Below are 24,935 nucleotides of genomic sequence, written 5' to 3' on the forward strand. Positions count from 1 at the left end.
TGCAAGTATCCCATGCATCAGGATGACAGGAGAGTGTCAATTGGATATGAAAGCCGCCTTGTTATTAGGAAATTGTTAGTTCCTCTCGGTAACAAGGCAGCAAAAGAAACTCTTAAAAATATCTAACAAAATGCTTTCTGACCGCTACTTAACTGGCATCTGTGACTGAACTATGAGATGTCAGCTCCTACAAAAATGCTGTTGCCTTCTGTGTCTACACAGGACTGCCTTAACTATGTAACAGAAGTTGTTTCTAATCCGTAGGGTGACTATTACACTGAAAATGTTAACAAAGGTTTACAGAGGGTATTTCAGCCACTCTCCAGCTTTTTTTTTCCTGTATGTAAAATTTGTAGTTTAACCAAAAGTATTCTGTAGCACACTTGGAAATGTTCAGACTAAAACTATTAAAACAAATGAGTTAACTATTTTTATTTAATGCTTAGATGGCTGAAAACTTAAAATTAAAATCTCTAGGAAACTTTTAAACCAAAAAATCCCAGAATAGCCAAGCAGCTTAGCAGCAAAGGAGATAAGGGGAGGTCCTTTGCCTTTACTCAGAGAGTAGTTGTAATTTCTCTCATCACATCGTAATTTAAAAGCTTCCTATAGTTGTTTTAGCTAATTATTTTCCTAAATCCTTGGATGTTTTTTGTTACCCATGGAACATGGGTGTATGGTGTATATATGTAAGAACATACACTTATGTAAGGGTGCGTAAAAACATGGTTTGTAATGCTGAGATTTTATCATAAAGATAGGAACAAATCTTTTAGGAGATCAGTATAAAGAAATCTCTTCTCTAGCTCCAGATAATCGGAAACATCAATGTTTCTTAATTGATGATGGAGGCTGCCAACTTGATAGTTTAGTTGCTACTAGTTCTACTGGCCTTTGTAAGTAGACTGTGTATCAGTGTAACTGCTGATGCTCTGTAGTAAAAAGAGGTGGTTATGCAGAGTAGAATATAAGAATCTATCTGAGTGCTCAAAAAACTATTTTTTTTTAATTTAATTTTGACATGGAAATACTATATAAGAAACTGAATCTGCCACACAGGTGGTATCTTGCTATGACACAGGTAACGTGTTTTCTGATGTCTTGTTCTTTTAAAAAGTGATGGGTTTGGGCATTGGTAAATGAGTGCTAAGTCTGGCTTCCTTATTGATGTCATCTAGCCCATCTCCAATTGAAAATAATTACTTCTAAAAAAATTTATTTAGGACTTTCCTCCTACACATTTTCAGACACAAAGTTCCTATCTTGCTTCCAAATTCTCTGACTTCCCTCAAGATGAACTTGCAGATGCATTTATACACTATGAATACAAAAATATGTGACATAAAAGCTTACATCAGGAAGTCAGTAATATGGAGTTTAAAAATATTTATGTGATAAAGATGATGACTTGACTCCTATTGGGATTCTGAACAGTGCTTAGGTGAACCTCATCTCTAAACATCTAGCTACCTCCAAAAATGTTGTTCAATCCTTAATATTTTTTTTAATATACAAATAAATATCAAAGGAATTGCTATCGTGGTCATAGTAATAATTTCCATACTGCATCAGATAAAATTCTTCCTTCCCAAATTGAACTGAAATTGCCACAGAGTATCCATCTGCCACAGTGTATCAGAAAACCTAACCATAGAACAGGATCCACTTTGCCACATGTTAGAGGAATTCTTCACCAGAGGAAGTTTTCCTGCTATATTGCATATATTGTTTAATGCATTGATGCATTAGAAAGTCAATTCTGGACAGAGATTGCTGCAAATTATTTATGATTTCTGAGGAAAAAAATGGTGATACATCCTACTATTGTGGTCTTTCATGAGAAATGACATGAGAACCAGAGTGAAAAATTCATGTCCCTAATTCTAATCTTGTTTACAGATACATTTTAAAGCCTTGGAAATCAATGAAGTTGACTGGATTTTTGTCAATTTCCCAAAGAGTAAAATTTTACAGTGTGAAAACTGCAGTTTATTTTACAGAGAAAATTATTGACTAACTACAAATATTAGGCAGTGTTCATGATCAGCTACTCCAAATCCTTCTGCTTCATGACATGAAGTGTTAGCTTATTTAGTATTATCCAGTAGAAAACAACAAAGAGGCTAGCTCTTCACGAGGTATTATACATCCTTCTTTCACAACCTCATGTATTGTATTGATTGACACATTGATATAAGGGCATTTGGAAAGCTGTATTTCATTTTTATAAAAGGATGAATTACTGCTCTGTTATAGGCTTCTTCGGTGACCACAAACAAGCCCAAGTTTTTCTGTGATTCATTTCTTAATCTTTGAACTGGGAATATTAATGCTTTCATCTAAGCTTTATCTTAGACTATAACTCTTCAGGGCAAAGACTGTCCCTTATCATGTGTATGTACAGTACAAAATATAATGGGGCCACTGCTAGACAAAACAGAAACATTGGCAACAACATTATAATAGTAACAATAATGATAATATTAATAACACATTTTTACATGCAACTTGCATTGATCACAGTAGTCTCTAGGTTGAATGAAACCTAGAATACTTTTCTAGAGGTAGCTATGAATTTAGTGGAATCTTACCATTTTGCTTATGTTTTTGCTTTTTTTGTGTTTTACTTAGGGAAATTTAAGTTTTTCTTGTGTGGAGCCACATACAGTGCCTGTCTTTTTCAATGCCACCAGTTACCTTGAGGTTCCTGGTCGTCGAAGCCAGGATCTATTTTCAGTCAGTTTCCTCTTCCGAACCTGGAACCCCAATGGACTTCTTGTCTTCAGCAACTTTGCAGATGACCTGGGGAATGTTGAGATTGACATAAATGAGGGCAAAGTCAGCGTCCATATCAATGTCAGCCAAGTGAAGAAGAACCGAATAGACATCTCATCAGGTAAGTTCTTTTTTTTAATTGGTATAATTTTTGTTGGTGTTGTCTAAAAGCATCATGGACCTAAACATTAGAGCAATTGTTACAGAAAATTTAAAATTTAAATTGCAACTATATTAAATCCTTTATTGTATGTTTCATTGAGTAAGAGGTAGACTATTAAAACAGTTGTTAGATTAAAAAAGAAGACACAAATATTCTTAATTCTGTTATGAAAACCAGAAAATGTATCACCCCCTATCTATGAGGCAGCATTGCTGCTTATTTTCTTTCTTCCATCTGTCTTGCAGTCTTCTCTGCAAAAATATTTGGTTTCAAAAGGGGAGGGTACTCCCTTGTTGAGAGTAGCCTAATAATGTCTGCTCCTATTACTTCCTAATAATTAGGAATCTCTCATTAAAAAAAAATCCAATTTTTTTAACCACAAGGCTAGCATGAAAAATACTGTAGCATTCTCTTAAGTATGCTGTAGAGTCATGCTGGAGAAGTACCAGAGCTTTTAGTACCTAACTAAGGAGGTTTTGGAAAATACTGGGTAAAAGGTACAGGATTAGATTTGTTTCTGGAAGAAAGGGTGTGTGTTGGTGTCAGTTGATCAGCCTTTTAAAATTACTTGATACTTCCATTTTGGTAAATTGTACTTTCAGTCTAGATTCTTTATGGGCATTTCTGGATCAGCTGTAGCCAATACAGTGTTAGCTACATCAGGTCAATTAACACTTTTTCTCAGCAAAGTCATGACCTAATCATGGTTTGGAAAATACAGGGTTGCTTGCAAATGGATTTAGCTCCACATAAAAAAAACCCCAGTGATTATTTGAAGTTGCATGTGTGGCAACCTAGTTTCTTAGCTAAAAAAGGGATGCCTTTTTTGCCTGAAATCATCTGTGGTTACTATTTTTTCTGAATTTCATGGTGGAGGTATTTAAGTCTTTATCAACAGGATTGATATACTGGTATAGCTCTCAACAAATATATTGTCTACATAGTCAAATAGGGACTTGTCATAGTCATATATAAACAGGGACTTGAGGAAATGTAAGAAAAAATGCATTTTTTAATGAGAAAACATACATTAAGTAGGAAAGTAACATTTCATTTGGCAAGTGGACATTTTTGCGAGTTTTCTCTTTTCACCCCATTAATGAAATAGAGCTGAGCATGAAATAAAATTAATTATTTTAATGATAGAACTGAATAAAATATGAATAATAACAACTAAAAATCAGAATTTACGTGCTTTGTAAATGAAAAAGTTTTTATGAAAAACACATCATATATCCTTCCATCATTACAATTTTTTTAGTGCAAAAATCAATACCATAGATTACAAGTTAGCATTTCATTGCCTTTGTTATATCAATTCACTCATGAAAGAATTAAGTAATGTTTTGGTAACACAGTAGGATCTTGAAGAAGAGTGTTTTGTTAAGGTGCTAGTGCATCGTAATTAGGAAACACATGGAATTATCACCCTCATTCTTTCTTCCTTAGCTCTGCCTACTACAAATCCCAGTTTAGAGACAGAAGTGGCTACCCATGATACTTCTTCCTGAGCTTCCTTGTGCTTTTTTGGTCCAAGGAAGATTTCAGTGCTGATTAGCTAAATATTATGAGAAATAAAAATTCCACCAATTTGCCACTGATTTTGCACAGTGTGTGTCTTGATACGAAACCATTTTCAGATTCCAGTAAGTTTACATTCTGGAAAGTAAACACATGTGAAAACTGTTAATTTGCTATTCTACTTTCTCCAGACCCTTACTCACAACAACAAAAATTCTCCAACTACTGCAATGTAAAAACAGAGTATTCTTATTCTGACTTTCTTCAGAAATATTCTGAATTTAATATTCTTCAGAGTAAATCTTTTCAGTCTGTATGATCAGTTTACATAGTAGCCTAAGAATCACATACAGCCATTCATTTTTATAGCCATGATGCTACTCTTAATCTCCATACAATCCAATATCTACATATTACAGTTTGAATATCATAAAGAGTTAGTAGTTTCCTTTGTTATTACAATTTGTAGCATACTATAAATACATTTATTGTTTAATTTTCATTGTATGGACTTTTTATATTTGCATAGCTATCCTGGGAAAGCTTTGATTTTTTTTAATACTTTGTTACTACTTTTGTTTCAACAGGCATTTCAGTGCCTGTGAAATGAATTGTGTGTGTGAACATAAGAAAGCAAAATATGGTATCTGCCAGGGAAGGCTGCAGAAGGAATGCTGCTGTTGTATGGCAAATACCACAGCGACCTTCTTGTTCCCTTCTTGTGCAGGGCATTAACAGATGTCAGCATATAAACCTGCTGAGTTTACGTAGAAGTCAAAGTGGTCTGCCTTTGGCACAAAGATTTCTGACTGTTGTGTCCTATAGGTATAAGATGCACGCTTTTTCACCTTTTCTTTTTACTTACTGCTGGCAAAGCAGAATTTTCTGTAGCCAAGTGTGCAGCCTTCTACATAACTGCATGTGTAGGGTATGAATAATTAGACTTCTCTCTACTGGGAAGTATGCACCCTGGTTATCACAAAGAATTAGGCTAACTAAAACCACAGCCTGGATGCAGGTGTGTTCTGTATTTCATAGCTTTTCGGTACTTAAGCCTGTCACCTGTAATAGCGTATTTTCACTGGAGGAAGCTGAAGTCTCGTAGTCCTTATTCTATACACCTCTTATAATTTACTAACTTACTTTCATTAACAGCTTTTAATGTCAGCTTTCCATCTTAACATGAGGACATCAGCAGTTCATTCTGGGGCATAGTCTAATGCTGGCTATAGAAATAGTAGTTGAACTGACTGGCAGGAATTACATGAGAGAACTGAAAGCTGATGTGAGGTGGCGGCGTTTGTTGCTGCACATCTCTGCGCTAAAGATACTGATGTGGAACAGAGTTCTGGATTGTCTGTTTTTCAGTGTCATAATATTCCTTAAACACCCTAAAGTTGCATGCACTGACTCAGGGAGCTTAACTTGGCATGAATGGAGTTCAGATAAACAGGAGAGTCTAGCCTTCCAACATATCAAATAAAGTTAAATTCCCACCTTTCTCACTGGTACCTCCTTATTGAAGTACTTTATGAAGTGCTTTGTGATGCCTGGGAGGGATCAGACAGTATGTGAAAAAGATTTTCTTGTCGACTTGACGGAACTTTCATACCTAATTCATTTGAGCATTTTGTTTAGGGAGAGAAAGGCAGCTGCAGTTTTAAATATTTTGATGACACTTTACAAAAATAAAAATGAGGTAGTGCATAGAAGGTACAGTTAAAGGAGCTGCACTTCTAGTCCCATATAGTACACGGACCTTTGTTTACTACTTATCTATAGAGTCAGTAAGGTGAATAGTTTATTGTAAAATTTTTGTAGACAGCTGTAAGGTTTAGAGGCAAGAACATCAAATAATCAGTAAGCAGAATCAATTGACTGTTAAGAAGAGTGAGAGCTCCTACTAATCTGAGAAATCAGAAATAGGTTTATACTTCATTTTTATGCCAATTAATTCTACTTTTTCTATTTTGTATTGTGAATAAAAGGGATACAATACTCTAAGGTAGACAAAGAGAAAGCATGAATGCAAAAAGTTTAACTTCTGTGTAAATACAGTGACTATGCAAAGGTTTACATAGCATGCTGTGGGAAAACATTTGGATCAATAGTAGGCAATTCATGGGAATCATGAAGTAGACATTGCTTTGCATTTAAAATCACAGAAATTGAGAGTTGCCATCAGGCAGTCCGTTCTTAGTAGTTTTCTTTGTCTCCCACAGATCCTGCCCTGCTCTCACCAATTGTCTGTTCTGTTTTTGTCAGGGATAATTTTTTCACAGTGTTAGCAGATCACAGCAAGAGTTCTTAGGTCTTATTTAGTGTTATCCTTTCATCTTCCAAAATGCACTTAACTCTTCCTTCGTTTATTTAACCACATGTTCTGTCCACTGGAGATTTCACTATATTCAATTCTTCATGAACTTCTCTCAGTTTCTTAATCAATCTTCTTCATCTTTATTGGAATGATAAGTCATCCCAGTACTTTATTCTTGGAATATTTAAAATAAAAATAATATTTTTTTTAATTATTAAAATGGTTTTGTATATCTGAAGCTTCTTCACTCATTGTTTGGAGTTCAAAATTATTTTCAGCCTAAGTAGGAGACATTCCTACGGTCTGTCATGCCTTAATTCTCTCTTTCATTCTGTTGCTACTTTAAAAAAATCACAGGTAGTTGATGTTAGCATTAGCGGTTCCTAGATAACTTTCTGTAGATCACTTCTTGTTTTGCAAAAATGCATTTTATTTTCTTCTTTAGTGAGGCTAGATACCATTTATCTTGCTGCTGTTCATACCTTCAGTCACTTTCAAACCTCTGCCTCATCTCTATACATCTGATTAAAGCATTCAAATGTATCTATATTATGAAAATGTCATATTTAATTTATATGTAATGAAAAGAATCAGGGATGATTACATATATTGTAGTCCAGTACATATGATTTTTGTGTTACTAGTAAAAGGCAACAGACTTTGTGCTGACTTGGCAAAGCAGAATCTCAGGTTTTACTTGACTTGACTGCAGCTTCTTTAACGGTGGCCAGACAACTAGTCCCTTGACCTGTCCTAGGCTTCAGCTTGGTCAATGGTAGAGGTAATAAAGAGCTGGTAAAAAACAGTAATTTTTTTTTTTACTATGTCAATAAGGTGTACACTCTTTTGCCCATAACACAATTTTGAGTGTAACAGAATATTTTACCTTAATACGCAGTTTAGCTTTCAGTTTGTAGAACATATGAAAAGGACAAAGATGATTAGTCCTTGTGGTTGTACTTACTGTCAGATTTTGCTTACTGAGCAGATTTTTCCTTTTTTCATGATCTTGCCAGTTGTTCCTTCAAAACAGGTCTCTAAGCAATAAAAAATTCCTTCCTTCCCTGCCCAGCATTCTGTTAAGTGTCCAGTAAGCACTGTTTAGCTGTGAATAGACTGGCAAAGCTGTCGTACAAAGTCAATGGCCTTGATTTTGCTTTTTCTTACGTTAATCTTTTTTAGACACTACCACCATTTGATTGATGAGAGTTATATTAATAAACTTGCTGTTAGTAAGAGGAAAATCAGGCCCACTGAGAGATGAAATAAAGATTTAATTAGAAGAAATAAGCTACTGACTGTGCAGAATTACACAGGTGAAATACTTAAAGCTTGTGTATAAATCAAGAGTTAAACATCCTATTGACTTTTTCTCTGCAGAGTAAACTGTGATTAATATCTTCACAATTGTGTATGCCCCAGCACAGGGATTAATAATAGGAGAGAATCTCAGAAAACAGCCAAGAAATTTATCTTTACTGCTCCATATAGTTTTGGACTAAATTCTGCTTTTGGCATCATGGCATTCAGGCAAAGTTGCTGGAAATTGCTGGGTTTACCCAAGGGATTGATGGAAGCAATGCTAGGCTGAGAAGATGGAAGAAAGAAGTGTTCTTGCTTTCTTTAAGAACGTTTTAAAAGCAGATTTCCAATGTAGTTTTGCATACCAAAGGATTCTGGTGTTCTGCTACAGTTTTAAAAGTCCTTTAATTTCAGTATATGCTACCTGTTTACCCTAAGAACCTACTCAAAATTTGTGATCTTGCAATTAGGAGTAAGTTGTTGATGAAGATGTATTTATTTATAAGCTTTAACAAGCTAATATATTCTTTCTTGAGCACAGAAGAAATCAGCAACTGGAAAATGTCATACTCCCACATCTCTTTTTGCTAGAAAAACGGTTATGAAGCTTCTCCCAAAGCCCCATGCAAATGCTGTTCAGTGCAGGGTTAAGCCACAGCCCATGTCCCAATTGCCTCCTTTTCTTCCACTTAGTTATATCTACCTGCTTCAGCAACTTAACCCAAATTCCTTCCTAACTAAACCAAACTTTTCTGAAGCTTTCAACGTGGGGAAAAATTGGTAACCCATTAACAAACATGAAGAGTGTTGCTTTGCTTGAAGAAACAATAGTAACATTCAAAATAACACTCCTGAGGAATCATCTAATGGCTTTCCAATGTTTTTAACAGCCAACACCGAGTCCCTGTTTCAATGTAGAAAAGAACTTATCTACCTCTTGAGAAAAGGCGAAGTTTTCACCATGGCAGATTCTAAAATAATCTCTTGATTTATCCTCTGTTTACTTTCTCACTGTCTTTTCATAGACAGCTCTGACCTTTCATATCTAAACGTTCTCTGCTCAACTTAAATACTAGAGGCTCTATGAAGATCCCTTGGATTTTACCCCACAGTACCAATGATAAGTCGCTGACAATGGACATGATTTCCTTTGGCCCGTAATATCTTAACAGAGAAGTTTTCAGAGTGTCCAAAATCTTCTGCTATTAAATTGAATTCATCTGCTTGGATCTCCTTTTTTCCTTTTCCAATGCTCCTAGTTAACATCTTGTTCTGTATATTAGCTGCTGCTCAAGGCTGTCTTCAGTTCCTCCTGTCAACCATAAACTTATTAAAACTTAGGATATGAATATCTTTTTGTCATATTTATCCATATTAAATAAATCAGACTTCTCCCCATGGAATCTCTCTGGGAAGCTTTCCACCCTTCTGTCTTTCTGCTAGATCTCAAGTCATCTGAATTGCAGTTCATTTATATTTTAGACCTCAGGTTAAGATAACATCCTTCAGGTAATAAAATGTCTCTGTCTGACAGATCTAAAGTGGTACTCTTCCAGTGACAATTCCCAGGGGCATTTTACATGGGAATCGAGAAGTATTTTTGCCTCTGTTGCTAAATGAAGGTTTAAATAGGGAATGTGTATACACAGAGAAAAAGTGCACTTCTGGTGGGAAGATACCATTTCCCACCAGGTCTTTTCCATATTACTGATACTAGGTTATGCACTGAATGTTAGTAAGTGGAGGCAGATACCCGTGAGGCACTTGACAGCATGATCGAGATGAGAGACGCAAATTCTGTCCACAAAAGACGACATGATGACTTGGCATCAGAAAAGTCTGATTATTAGAGAATTATTTTCTTCCCAGATAGCCAGCTTTGTCTCTCTGTTTCTCTCTGTATGTTTATTTTTGGCTAATGACTTTAAGCAGTGAATGCAGCTACATGAATAGGTATTTGTGTTTTTGAATTCCACAGAACTGAGAAACAGACATCCTTGTAGTAGTTATTATTCTTTCTTCTATGTGTTTTTCTTGTAGTCTGGTACAGTAGACTCTCCAAGCAGTCAGATCAAGAAATAGAGGTTTTGATTGCAGACTTTTTCATCTAAGAAAACTGATGAGTTTAGTTCAGGGTTTTGTGAATTCAGGTTCATCAGTGACTGATTTTTGCTTGGAGAGTTGCCTACCAAGCACAAGCTATGCATTCTAAAACATAGATGGTACCATTTTTGGATGCTTCACTGAGAGTAATGTAACTCTTTGTTGGTTGCACTTGTACCTTGCAAGCATGGAGGAACCTGAGAATCAATAAAGCAGGCTGTTCTCCTTGACAGGCTTCCTAAATTTATAGAGGAGGCTGAAGTTCAGTTTACTTTTGGCCTCGTTTCCTCTGGGCTGTAGAACAGAGTTAGAAGGGACCTTTGCGGGTCATTCTCTATTTTAGCACTGAAAGATGAAATTAGGCTTTTTACAACTACTATTTAAGCAGTCACTGTATTGCACTGAATTTCATTCAGGAAAAAGGTGCAATAGTCAGTAGTTAAATGGTAATTTTAACTTTCTGCTAGAAGGAATGTAAATTATGTGAGTAGAACTGGACAGAGCTAGTTGGAAATTTACCCTTTTAATTCTTTTTTAATTCAATAAGTTTGACAGGAAGCAGAATCAATTTTAGTTGCTTTCCTTGTTGCCTTTGCTTACTCCATCCACATCAGTTATTGCCAGTCTGGTTCTAGTCAAGTCAGTGAAAATTTTGCTTTTGAATTTGATGGATGAAAGTTAAGCCCCTTAGCACTGAATGCTACAGAGGTGCCCAATATTTTGGAGTTACCTGAAGAACATAGGTTTTTACTTAAGTGGGTCCTCTGTCTGCATATTTTTGTTGAATACAAAATCGCATGAAGAGACATCTCTCTAAAGATTGATTTAGCAAGCCAAGGATGCTTAGTTAAAACCTGTATTACCTCTTGGATCAGTAAGAAGGTAATGTTGGAAAGGACATGGCAAAATATACTTTAGTTTGTGTTTTAAAGTCTTTCAGGACTTACATGTGCTGATTGAGGTGAATGTGTTTTTTCCATTATTGTTTTCCCTTTGGATTAGTAATAAAGAAAGAAACAAAAGGATACAATAGAGACAGGAGCTGTAGTTATATTTGTGGTGTTTATGCACATCCTGACAGCAGTGTCCCCAGGACACCATTGAGTATTAATATAATATAAAGGGAGATGAAAGGAATGTTTTCTAATATCTGAAAGACTGGATATCAGAAATATTATGTTCTTTCCCCCAGTTTACTAGTTTGCCATCTCTGCCTCCTCTTCCATAAAGGTGGCTCTTTGAGAAAGCCCATTTCCAGGACTCACACACCTATGCTGAACACAATTTGTCATAGATGGCAACATGATGGTAACCTCACAGTAATGTCAGCCAACTCTTTCAGCAGCGGAATGAATACCACCCAGCACCATTGGCTTAAACTTCCTAATGTTGTAAAAGCCCATTTTTCTGTTAATGACAGGATGAGGTGGTTCCTGTAAACTTTTCTGTAGATGTTAGTATTACTTGAAAAATGTGATAGGACTTTGTACTATGTTAGCTCTTTAGTTCACCTTTTAGCAGATTTAATTTTTACTGGAAACTACTGGGAAAATATAGGAAATCTATTCGACGTCTGTTTTTTTACTTCACTTCTATTTCAGAGAGAAATAGTTGGCTAAACACATCTCGTGATAGCCCAGCATATGATTAATCAGCTATAGTAACTTAAACATATACTTCTACTGCCTATTTAGTCTGGCAGTTATGATATTTTGTAAATGGCTATGAGTAAGTGGAGTAGTAGAGGGTAAAAAGAATGCACTCACTTTTTATTTGATAGTATAAGTTATAGCCACTGTACATATGTATATGTACCATTGTGCATATAACCATATATCAGTCAGAGTTTACTCAGCTAATTTGCCAACTATGACATGCAGGAAGTTTGCAGAACTTGGTAAAATAGTAAAACCATTTGAATGCATTCAGGAGACCCAGGGCAGACAGCAGGTGAGTCCACACTCTCAGAGTCTACTTTCATCTCAAGGTCCTGCTGCTCTGACCGACCCCTCTGGAAACAGGCTGTATCACTCTTAGAATATCATCTTTCAATGGGATCAATAGTTTCCCCACCATCAGCACAGAGATCCAGGAATAGTTCAGTGGTTAGACTGGTCCAGAGCCTATTACAATAGACAGTATGGACAAAACATCAGCTCTTACTCTGTCAGCCTGGTTTGTCCTTTTCTGCAAGGGTCTGTCCCCTTACAGACGCTCATGCTCCCCCCCCTTCCTTCCATACACGCAACATATTCTGGATGTCATTGCTTAAAAAGTGAAAATATCACAGGGTATGAGGTAACCTTCTTATTATTCATCACTATGAAGACATACCCACTTTTAAAATCATAACATTACCAATATGTCTCAGACCCAAAGAAGGACATGTGGGGTCAGGAAGAGAGCCAAACTGTTGTGACAAGGTTGCTGTAGCCATGGTCATGTAACAATAATCATATGACAGGCATGAAACGGGTTAGTGTTGCACATGGCTTACACAGTATGGGCATGTGGGTCAACAAGATGAAGCCCCAGGGAGCGTGTACTGATCCAGAGACCCCTCCACACACTGTATAGTGTGGACACAAATTGATTGCTGTAGGGACCAGCCATGAGCACTGCAAATGTGAGTTGTGTTGGGTGAACTGGCCAGGGGAACATAGATCACTCCTTGGTCCTGGTTACAAAGACAGCAGAGACACAGTCTGTGTTGTTTCAGAAACAAGAAACCACAGCAGAGAGGGTGCAGACTAGAAGGCGTCTTATAGATGCAGAAGGAAAGGGAAAGTCCTCAGATTTGGAAAAGTGGCCTGCTACCACTTTGTTTACTCCATGGTCATTGTTTCAGAAAGGAACTTTGGTGGGCATAAAACCTTGCTGGGAGAGGAAAACAATTGTTATGGATTAAAAGAAAGGGGCGGGGGGGGTGGAGAAAAAATACTGGAGACCCAGTCTCCACATAGAACGTAGTGCATTTATTTTCTGTACGCTTAAAAAACATGTTTACGGACAGACTGGGAGATCAAAGGTCTTGACCCTTCATTTGTACATTATTGTTGCTTACATGTACTACGTAATAGAGTTTCAAGACTCTTCAAACAGTGGGCCACATAACAATGTGCAGAACCACTGTGGGATGAAGCTATCAACTATGTAAATTAAAACTGCCAGTGCTATCTTTTCACCTTTTCATCTTCTCCAAATGCAAGGAAAAAAATATTTTCTTTACTTTTAAATTGGGCATTTGCAGCATTTGCACTTGGAGTAAGTAAAACCAGGAATACTCTTTCTGGTGCAAATGTCCTTGAAACTCATTTGAGTTTGCAAGGAATTTTGCAATTTTGAATTTTTCTTTTATTTATCACTAATCCTTGGGTAGGTGTCCCACAATACCTCTAGCCAATTACTTACACAAAAATAATTAAAAGGCATTGTAATAGCAAACACTTTTTTTTTGGGGGGGACACAACCTAATTACAGGCATGGAACTTTAATTTATGTGCTTAGAACTGACACTCAATATCTTCTTTTTCATTGCTATTCAGGAACCTGGGCAAATAGATTATTATCTGTGACAGGTTTCTGGCAGTCCCTCTTGGTTTGACAGTGTTATTTTAGAGAGAAGAGAGTCACTTTTGTATATAATGAAAGGAAAAGTTGTCAAGAATCCATACATATTTTATGCTGCATAAAACTTAAGTGCTAGAGGAAAGATTCTGTTTTCAGTCATGCCATTGTAAATTCACAGCGCTTCTGCTGACCTCCAGGTTTGCATCAATGACACAGAATGGCGTCTAGCCCAAAGGATGAATTCCATTTTTTACACAGGCAACGCAGCTCTTGTAAGTCAGCTTGGCCCTTACTGTTTTTTTTGGTTAGTACAGTCATGCACAACTGTGATGTGTATTTTGGCATTTTGGCATTTTCTACTGACATTGACAGAACTAAAAGCAATTTCTATCAAAGTGTTTCCTTGAAATGGCATCAGGTACAGTCTGCATTGTCTAGGTTTTTTCAGCTTAGTTCTCGGAAGTGGTTACTCTTAGCTGCAAAAATAGGCTCAGGAAAAAAACATTTTCTAGTTGTATGTTGCTAGCTCTGCCTTTGCTTTGGTCTTGAAAAAGATGGTGCGTCCCTTCAGGCATTTTCGCACGTTGCTTCTTTTCATTTTCAAATGCTGCTGAAGCAGCAGCACATGAGCACTGAGGTGAAACAGAGCAACCAAAGTCCTTTGGATTCTGTAAGCTGAATGGCAGATGATATTGTCTTTAAAAAGCTTGCTGATTAAGTTTATGTATTTGATAGGGAAAAAAATTTCTCAATTCCCTTGCTGTGAAGCAGCCACTATAAAATACATAGTTTATTCCAATACCAAGTAGGATTTTATGGAACGGTTTCACTGAGAACAAATACTGAAAATTCTACACATCTCCTTTGTAGAATATTTACTTACTAAAGAGAGACATGTTTAGAGGCATGACTTCCCCTATGTCTTTCCCAAGAAATATATGTATATACAACATTTGAAGGATCCATTATTTTAAAATGCAAAAATAACTTTGGTTTTCCTTTTGCAGATTTAAAATACAGGAACATCATGATACATGCCCTCAAAAATGAGGGTTTCATTCGTTAACCTTTTGTGCAGCTGTTTTAACAGCTCTTTTTGTGCGCATTAGCACGTGCATTAAAACCAACTGCCAAGTGGAATCACCTTTACCACAGCACTAGCACACAGATTTCTAACAGAACAAAATAACATTCTTAACATTCTGGTGTTGGTACTTAGACAATTACCTGTGAAAACAGTAATAGCAGGTCCCTCTCTCTGGAATCTCTAGGATCTGGAATTTGCAACACAAGGCTGATATTACTGACAGTACTGAATCTCAGAAAGAATAATGTGGTGCTGAGGCATGTTTAGGAGAGTTAGGATGGTTTCTGTGGTGTTGGCAACAAGTGATATGTTTGATCAAATTTGCTATGTGATAAAGCTTTGCTGTATGCTGTACAACAATATCTGGTCCCAGGGGGATGACCTTCATGTACTGAAGCATCCTCCAAAGGCAGAGACCTAGGCACAATACCGTTCTTCCTTCTTTACCTTCACTGGTGCCTGTGAAACATATATATATTTATATGTATAAAAATATTTGGGATGCCCCAGATCACACCCATTCCTAACATTTTCTGCCTTGTTTTGCCACAGGCAGAGATCAGCATGTTATAAAACAAGACCAGAAATAATTTTCATCAAGTGTTTTTAGACGTCAGTCAAATTTACATTGAGTGTGTTTTTAAAACAGCCAGCTAGTAATTATTTCAAGTCTTTGGGGTGAAATCCTGACTCAAATGAAGTTCATGGGACTTTGCCTGACTTCAGTGGAGATACCGTTTCATTCAAAGCTTGAGCAGTGCTTCCACCAATAGTTTGAATAATACTCTTTTCCTAGAGAGAAATGTAGTCTGTACGTTTCAGGAATGATTACTTATACCCAGTCATGCATCAAAGTATTATTATTCACTTATTGTAGGTTTTGCAATTAGAAATGAGTTGCAGTTACAGAAAGAAGCATCGTTGTTGGTGTTTTAGTTGAAGATGCCTGAGACATTCTACTGACAGACATTCTTAAAAATGCATAACATGCTCACTTTTCTTCATTACGACTAGAAAGCTGCAGGCATAAAACATTATGACCCAACAAATATTCACTAAATCTGTTCCTTATAATGGAGAAAGAGCAGAGTGTTGAACTTTCCCTGTATCTGGTACAGTTCAAAAGGAATTTTCAAATCATGCCGTGGCCTAACCTGTCAGGATTCATTGGTAGCAAGTTAGCAAGTCCTAACTCTTGGAATCCAAAAGCATATTTATTCTCATTCCTCACAAAAAACAGGGTATAACCCAACAATAAGGAATTGTATATGTGTAATATAATACAACATATCCCACTAAATTTACAAATAACCTTCTTGCAAGACAGCTCACAATGCTTAGGGCCACATAAAAAACTACTACTTAAAAAAAAAAACTTTGAAAAATTCTAAAGCCAGAGAATGCTGTTTTATTGGCAGACCACTTTAAAAAACCCAAGACATTACTAAAACATTTTGGTTTGCTTTGGCAGGATGACACTGGGTTATTCAATTTTCTGTTGAACAAACATGGAGCACAAAGAATGCACTTACCTCTTCTTCCTTCTTCTTCTTTCTGGCTTTGAGCAGCCCAGTACAAACTGTGCTTTTCAGATTTTGTTTGTAGGAAAATGCTGTCATGAATGTGAGGTTTGGTTCATCTTTTATTTCTAACCTTTCCTGAGGCAGGCCTTTGGCTCTGGGAACCTTTGTCTTTTGCTGCTTAAGTGTGGAATTTCAGAGTTCCATTTTTTACTATAAGTAATGATTATAATAATATTATGTTACTACTATTAACTAACAGTGCTACTCATAATAAATATTTATGTTACTAGGAGCATTATGGTCCAACCTGCTCTATATACCACTCAGCTGGATTTGCATTTTGAATGTTATTTCTTCCTCATGTCAGGAATCTGTGACCAGTGTTACTGATCATCAGTCTCCATAAGGCTATTTCACAATTAAAACAAGGTTTTACACTTTTAAATAATGATAAAAAAACCATGCAGAAGCAGTAAGTATCTGAAATACAGTCATCCCACAAGAAAGATCTAGCTATGTCATCCTACTCAGACACTGCAATAGATGCTCTGCAGCTGGATACAATATCCTAACTTTTTTTCTTTTGTAGGAAGAGTGACTGTCTTTTTTATTTTCTGAAGGCTTCTTCAGGTATTTTCAGCCTCAAGTGTCCCTGGCCGTTCCCATAATAGTGAATCGGAGCCATTGTAGCTAGTATTTTTGTCAGTAAGTAGTGGGGTATTGAACAGTCATATGGTAGGGGAATGCAGCAGGGCTGCTGAAAACTTGGGGTTTTTCCAAGCAGCATATGTTTCCAGGATCTTTCAGGGCTTACTTTGTGCCACTGAAGTTCCATGATTCTGTGTCAGAGTGAGCAGAAAAGGGTTGTACCAAGGAAAGAGCTGTTAGATGTAAAATGTAACTGTATACGGAGGCAGATTGAGGTTGGGAGTAGAATTAAATGTAAGTCAATGCTGAATAAAGGTTTTGCCAAATAAGCTTTTTTAGATATAAAAAATAAATAACCAATATTGTATTTGTTATATAACTTATATTGGTAGCTCTGCAGAAAGTTAGAAAATAATGTGTTAGTTTATTACTTCCTGATTTTACTGATTCTTTTCCCCCTTGCTTTATGGATGCTTTTATCCTGCTCTGGTTTGTTAACGCAGCTGCACTCACTTATTTCTCAGTTGCTTCAACTTCCTTAGAAGTTTTCTCACGTATGGTGTTAAATTCCAGTTGACAAATATTCAGAGAAAATAAGCTTTGTTTATGTACAGGCATTTGCCATGTACAAACAACTGAAGCAAACAGTTTAGCTATTTTTACCTTTTAAAGTATCTGTTATTTCTATGGAAATAAGTCTGAGGCCCAATATGGTGTGCCTTAGATTACGTCCTCAGAACAATTTCAGCACTGACATAGAATATAAAAGTACGAGTGGAAAAAGGAATTACACAGTGCTAACTAAAGACTCAATAGTAGTGGGTTTGTTCCTTTTTTTTTTCTTTTCAAACAATAGTTATATTACACACATAGCTCTGTAGTTTGTTTCTTAAAGTAAATTCAACTTCACCAGAACTTTTTTAAAACAGCCATAAGGATATATCCTCATCAACTTCTAATGGAAGAAAATTCCAACAAGCTTGAAAGAATTCAGTAATGTTTTGGAAATCTGTTTTAAATGACATAACTCTTCAGTTATGTCACCCAAATCTTGCTAAGAAGAATTATCTTTTAATACTATTAATAGTCTTTTATGGAATTAATTATAGATTTAAAAAAAAATGGATATGCATTGTCATAAAAGTGATAAGCAAAATGTAGTAGGTGTAAAATTAAAGAATGAACTCTTGCATGTTTAATAATTTAAAAGAAATTGTATTCCTAATTAGCATTCCGAATTTTCTGGGTATCATTGACATCCTTAGATTAGAGCTGAATAGAATCAAATCATCACATTCAATAGCTGAAGTTCAGTTTGGACCAAAACTTTCAGCTCAAATCTGGTTTTGTCATTTGTAAGTTTTACCAGGCATGTAGATATCCACAATCTTAAGCAAACACGAAATCTTACTAACTTAAAGTTCTGATTACACTGACTCCCTGAACTAGCAAAGGGATATGAAACATTCCAGTAGATCAATTTTTTTCCTATTCTGCTTAGTGATTCACACATCTAGGCATACAGAAGCCTGAAGTAGCAATTTGGTCTAGTCTCCACTCAAAAATCAGTATAATCTCATAGGAAACTTGATATGTTATTTTGAGTTGTTGAGCACCTTGATAGCCTCAGTTCACACTGGAAATGGTAGAAATTGAGGGTCGTTTGTGCATTGCAGAGAAGAGCCCATAAAGAATGTGATGCTGACACTTCCAGTCCTGAAGTCAAAATCTCAGGCCAAATTAAGTCCAATGAGAATTTGAATCTGATGGCTTCTGAGAAAGGTGCTGCAATACAACTTTTTTTTAACCCAGTTATTTGAAAGTTACTCTGCAGATTACCTAAGTATAGCAGCAAGAGGTCCAAGAATGTACAAGGTCCTTTCCTCTGAGCATTTATCGCAGCTCACACCATGTCAATGATGCCTGTCTGGTGCTTGTCAGTACTGTCAGGACTCACTGCCTGCCGCTGGAAAATCTATTTTCAGTTTATTCCATATTCATTTAATGTAAAAGGGAGGAGGAGTGGGGGAACAGAGGGATCAGAAAGCCCTTCTCCAGGATCTCACCAGTTATCCTTTGATCCTTTGGGACTTAGCCTAACAACTTAAAAACTTTATTTCACAGGGTTTGAAATTTTTGCATTGCAAAGAGTTGGTTGATGGTATAAAAATTCTGCAGTTCCCTACTCTTTACAATCTGATTATTTTTATTATGGAAGTTAATTTGGAACTGGAAGTACTGCTACCTCACGAAGGAATACAGCACATATATTTTTCCACATATAAATTAACAATATTCAGTAGAATAAGATGTATATGCTCTGACCAGTTGACTCCTATGAATGTTCCTGTGATCAAGCAGCAAAAATAAAAGCATTTATTAATTTCAGATTAAATAGGAGTTCAAAATCTTGTGTCTTTCAATTTAGTGTGTTACAGAATCATTAAACTAATTAAAAATTTTGTTGTGCCAGATTTTCTTCTCCAAATAGGACACTTTAAAAGGTTGTCACTGCACAGGGTAGATGTCTGGTAGAGGAGATCTAGCAGGGTTCTACCCACCTGTACTCTTGAGAGACTGTCTGGCCACTTAGGAGGGAATGCCAGCTGTCACTCGTTCCCATGTGTCAGGACTCCTGCCTGCCCCACCCCGACAGGGAAGGGGAGTGATATTTTAGGAGCTGCAGGAAAAGATGTCATTGGCACTAAATTGTCAAACCTGCAAGGGCCTGGACGAGGGAAAAACTTCTTAAAATAAATCTCTTGGCTTCTACAGGTACAAGCTCTCCTATGTTAAAAGAAAGATCTCTGCAATTTTCACTCATTTCCAGTCTGTTTAAGCACTAAGAGGTGCATCTCCATGAGCATACCCGTGCACATACACAGACAGGGTCCTTACCTTCTGTATCCCACTTTCTTTAAAATCAATGGTCAGTGTAATTCCTTACACTTCTCATTGATGTCAAAGCAAGCAAGATCCTAGAAAATAAACATTAAGATTTTTCCTTGGTAACACTCTTTGCCATTCAAGAAGTTCCTAAAACACAAGGTGTGAAAGAGTTGTAGCTCTGCAGAAGGTTTATAGGAATATGATCAGTCTTTACCTCTTTTCCTTCCTCCTCTTGTTTGAGGTGAGAAAAAAACATTTAAAAACAGAGATTTGGCTATTTTACTCTGTATTGGTCAGTGAACGGATAACTTCAAATTCTGTTGCACTACTAAAATTAGCGCGGCAATAATCCACAATACATCATATAACTTAGAAATAGGACATGGTTCCGGGAAAGTGCTTAGCTTATCCTCCTGTATTTCAGCATTCGTAAAATGTTTTGTGCTGTCGAAGGACATTAAAAAGATGTGCTGAGTGTGTTGGTTTTGATATTTTTTTTTAATTAGGAATGACATTAATCAAATTTTCATGTTGCAAAATCAAACATTAAGAAGTTGTTTTCTCATGGAAAATATGCTGAATTACATTTCTTGTCCTGTGCCACCTTAATCTTACGTGTCCTGTGCCACCTAATCTTGTCCTGTGCCACCTTAATTATTTTCAGAATAGTAACTACAATGGAAAAATCCACATACAATACAATATGCATAATGTGGCCAAATTTCATGTATTTACTATATATATCTCCTGACACAGCCAGAACATCTTTAAGATTTTACTGAATTTTTCCCTCCAGAATCAATTAATTAGTATAAATATATAAATTAAACACAGAGGTTCATCATTATTATTTATCATAATGAGAAACATATTGCACTTTGAAAAATAATCCTAAGAGAATTCTTAATTTGTTTTTCATAAACTGATCATTGTTATATTGGATTGTGTTATAATTAACCAATTTATCAAAAAGCACTAACATAATCAAATGCTTCTTATTTTGACATGCAAACTCCTGCAATGTACAAGCATGCAGACAGATGGGAAATACATAAATTGAAAACCTGTCCTATGACTGTGAATATTTAAGGAACCTTTCAGATTTTAATGGGCTTTAACAGAGTATTTACTGTTTAGTATCTTTTTCTGCATTTCTACTTCATCCATCACCTGAAGCCTGACATCGTGTCACTCTTCTGAATCATTTTTGCAACAAATCAGGAAAACCCAAGTCATTACTCAAGCAAAGCATATTTAGAAGGTGGAGGAAGATGAAAGGAGACAAACTAATGTCTAATAAATTGTGTTTGAAACTTCAGCTCTCTCTTTCTTAGGTTGTGAAGGTACCATAGAAGTTTATCCACCAGTTGGTAACCCTTCAGGCTCAATATTCCTGCTGCCTGTGTGGCAGAGGGATTATCTATATTCTCAGAATTTTTGTGAAGCTGGCAGGAAGGTAAAGTCACAGAATTTTTAGGTGCAAAGATCGTGAATGTAAAGGCTTTAAGAGAATATATTATCCGATGATAAAAGTCTGTGCCTGTGACTGACTGTCCTATAAAACAAAATTAACAGGCGTAGTACAAAAAGACAAGTTTTAAAAAATCATGAACCTAGTCCGTGCACATTGTGAAATGGCCTTTGAAGTTCAAACTGTGATTTTAAGTCTTCTCATTTTCTTTTACTTTCAGTTTCTGAGGACTCAGCAGTATAACATGATGATTTTTCAGTGCATTTTGTTTTAGTAGTAGCTGAGATCCTCTTGTAGTCACTTTTCTCCAGGAACTGTGTCCTTCAGTAAAGCCTAAGATACATTAAGATGTGATAAAATCACAAGAAGCTAGTGGCACAAATATTGCTGTCTGTTGTGAGGGCTGGCAGGAATATGCACTACTTGTCTCTACTGCTAAGTTCCCAGAGAAATCTACCTTTTCCACTGCTCGTTCCTTATTCTTCAAAAGCCAAAGTAAGTGAGAAGAAACTTATGTCTCAGAAAACAGGAAGAGAAGGATCATTCAGGCAACTAGCTGTGGGCAGCAGAGGCCCCACGAAGTACCCAGCCATTTTCAGCATTCTGCAAGAGCCATATGTTACACACCTGCGATATCAGGTGGGAGTTGCCCTTTGGAGGGTAAAGCTGAAAGGAAGCTTATTTTCTTCAGCAGCAGGGAGCAGGGTGAAAAATGTGTGTTATGTGGAGGGTGGAGTAGGAAGGTGGAATAAGGAGAATAGGAGGATCTTTTTATAGACAACACTGAAATTGAGTGTTCTTCCAAATAGGCTGAGGTGAAATGTGTTATTTCAGTTCAGTTACTACTTGGCAGTGGCAGCTTTCCTTACCCAAAGTAGCTTCAGATTAGTTATTTCTACTTATATGTTGCTAGCAGTGTAGTTATGGGTATGCTAGGATAAGTATAGGCATGCTAGATTAAGTATAGGCAAGTTGCCTAACTGCATTACTTACCAAGTTTGAGGGATAATGTCTGTAGCCCACACTGAGCTCCATGATGTATTACACTGATGAGTACCCTAGCAGGTTCACATAATTTATGTATGAATGCATGATGTACATACGTATCTTCGACTGAAGTACAGACATGCCTCCAGTGACTAAAGTAAGGACGTACTTGACCAAAACTGCAGTTGCTCTTATGTGTTTGCCTCAAAAGTATTTCTAGAATAGCAAATTGTCTGTAATTTTTATGAAGCTGTGAGCAGGGAAGTAGCTTACAATTCTCAGCCACAAATGTCCAAAGATGAAGGATCTGGGATTAAAAAGAAAAACAAGTTTTATCCAATGATAAGAAGCCTGTTCTTTTAAAGAAATGCATGAAGTTATAGATAACACTCCATAAACACATGGTCTTGCTGTGCCTTTCTCTTCATCACAGCTTTCTGTGTCATACTTCCTGCAGATTCAGATGCTAGAATGGCTGGAGTGTCCTTGGTTCAGTACATGCTCTGTGGCAGTCACACCTTCTCAAATTTTTGTTGTAGTTTGTCTTCAGTATGGGTACTCAGACTGGGGACACAGCATTCAGCTTTGTTATGGCCAATACATTGTGCAATTATATTAATACATCACTCAGAGTGGGTAAATTTACAAAATTCTCAATTTCCAAACCATAAGAAACTTAGATAATCTTTAACATTTTATGCTTAATGGTGTAATTTTGATGACTCTTGATTGCTCACTCCCAAAAAATCTCTCTCTACATCATCCTTTGTATCTAATTCTTTACTTACTCACATCTGGCTTTGAATCCATTTGTGGACGCCACCCTATTCTAACATTCAGTTCTCCATATGTGCTTCCATTCATATTATTTTTCTTTTAATCTTCTTCATTTTACATATATCAAGGAGAGTAACTAAACGACCAAAAGAATATTATGGGAACTAAGAGAGAAGAGAGTCTGAAAAGTATGAATGCACATACTAATTTAACTTACAACAACATGGATTGTTTCACAAGCATAATTAGATTTGGAAGATAATATGAATGTTTTCTGAAAACACTTCAGTAGTGCAGCCATCAGGGAGGTATAATAGCTTTTTAAGCGAAAGGATAATTAATGGCATAATAATAAGTGGATATAAACTGGCCATGGATCACTTCAGACTGTAATTCAGAAGAATAGAATAGAACATGTAGAGCAATAATGTTCTGGTGGGCCCAGGTTGTAACAGTAAGAGGGGGTCCCTGGAAAGTTAAAAATGTGTATTCCTGCAGAATGACTTCACAACTGCAACATAAAGAAAATTATGCTGGTTCTTAGCATCCTTTCTCTTCTTGGCAAATTTATCTTGCAGCGTATCTATTTGGGTTTATATTTACAATTCAGAGTTAAATTCAAGAGTTAAATTCTGTCAAGTTTGTCCACTTGCTCAAAGTAAGTTACCATCTTGGTTTTTATTCGCTGATGATTTGTACTTGTGGAAAAAAAAACCAAACCCAAAACCAAACAAAGCCTACTACAATTATTTAAGCACGTCTCCCCAGCGATAATACTATTGCCAGCTCAGTAAGCAATATGCTGCTATGTTCTGCTTACAGACCTTTTCACTAGCCTCAATTTTCTTGCCAGGCCGGGCTCCCTATCTTTTGGGCCAGATTTTCCAACCTTTGCATAAATTCTTTTATCTCTTCTACCCAGTGCAGTTAGCAAGCTCCTAAAATATGAACATCCATTGATCTTTTGTCACATACTGTATATTTTTGCCTCTGTGGGCATATGGGTCATTAAAATCCATATTTTTATCTACTCCATGTATTTAGGTTTTTTACTATTACTAGTTTTATTTTCGGCCCAGCAAAGGTAGTTCTTCTGTGTCTGAAATCTTCAGTCTGTTCTTGCTTCTTTGCTCCTTTTGATTTCCTTTTGATTTCTAACAAGGGGATTGAAAAGACTAAAATTGAGATTTTTCAAGTTTATGTTTATTTTGTTGAGTTTTTAACGATGAACCTGTTGAGTTAAAAGTATAGCAGACTTTCTTTTTAATAACTCAGCACTATAAATTAATCTGGTTTTTAGGTAAGAAATAAAACAGTGGATTTTTTTTCCTGGATTTACTATATTGGGTTGCGTATTTATTATCTGGAATGTAGTGAAGAGTGGAGATGGGACTGAAATTCTCTTAGATACTACAGGTAGCAGAAGAACAGCTATGCAGTTTAACCTCTGCTGGTGTGCAAATACCAGTAACAGATATACAGTGTTTCCATAAATAATGGTGTCTGTTTAATGTTATTAACATCACATAATTTTGAATGTCAAATCATCGTAACAAAAGTTAGAGGCAGCTTTTCCTTTGGGAGCAGCAGGTCTGTTCCACAGAACACTGTACAGTACAGCCGACTCCTAGATAGTGGTGTTATACTGGGGAGGGATAGGTGAATCATGATTCATATTTCTTCTAAATTTTCCAGTATTTACAGTGTCTTAGGCAAATTAAGCATTTTTTTAAATCCATGTTAAACTGTCTTTGTGTATCTCACAACATGGCTTGCCTTCAGAAATCCATTTTAATTACCTT

General features: G+C 36.3%; 1 protein-coding gene across 1 annotated transcript in view; it reads left to right on the top strand.

Annotated features, from left to right (window-relative positions):
- CNTNAP2 (contactin associated protein 2) overlaps positions 1–24,935 on the top strand; it is a 1,202,777-nt gene that overhangs the window by 587,852 nt on the left and 589,990 nt on the right. The window contains exon 8 of the mRNA XM_075493725.1: positions 2,632–2,896. Within this exon, the coding sequence (XP_075349840.1) occupies positions 2,632–2,896 (265 nt within the window). The remainder of the gene's footprint in view (positions 1–2,631; positions 2,897–24,935) is intronic.

This window comes from Mycteria americana, chromosome 2 (assembly GCF_035582795.1).
Source record: "Mycteria americana isolate JAX WOST 10 ecotype Jacksonville Zoo and Gardens chromosome 2, USCA_MyAme_1.0, whole genome shotgun sequence".
Classification (NCBI taxonomy): domain Eukaryota; kingdom Metazoa; phylum Chordata; class Aves; order Ciconiiformes; family Ciconiidae; genus Mycteria; species Mycteria americana.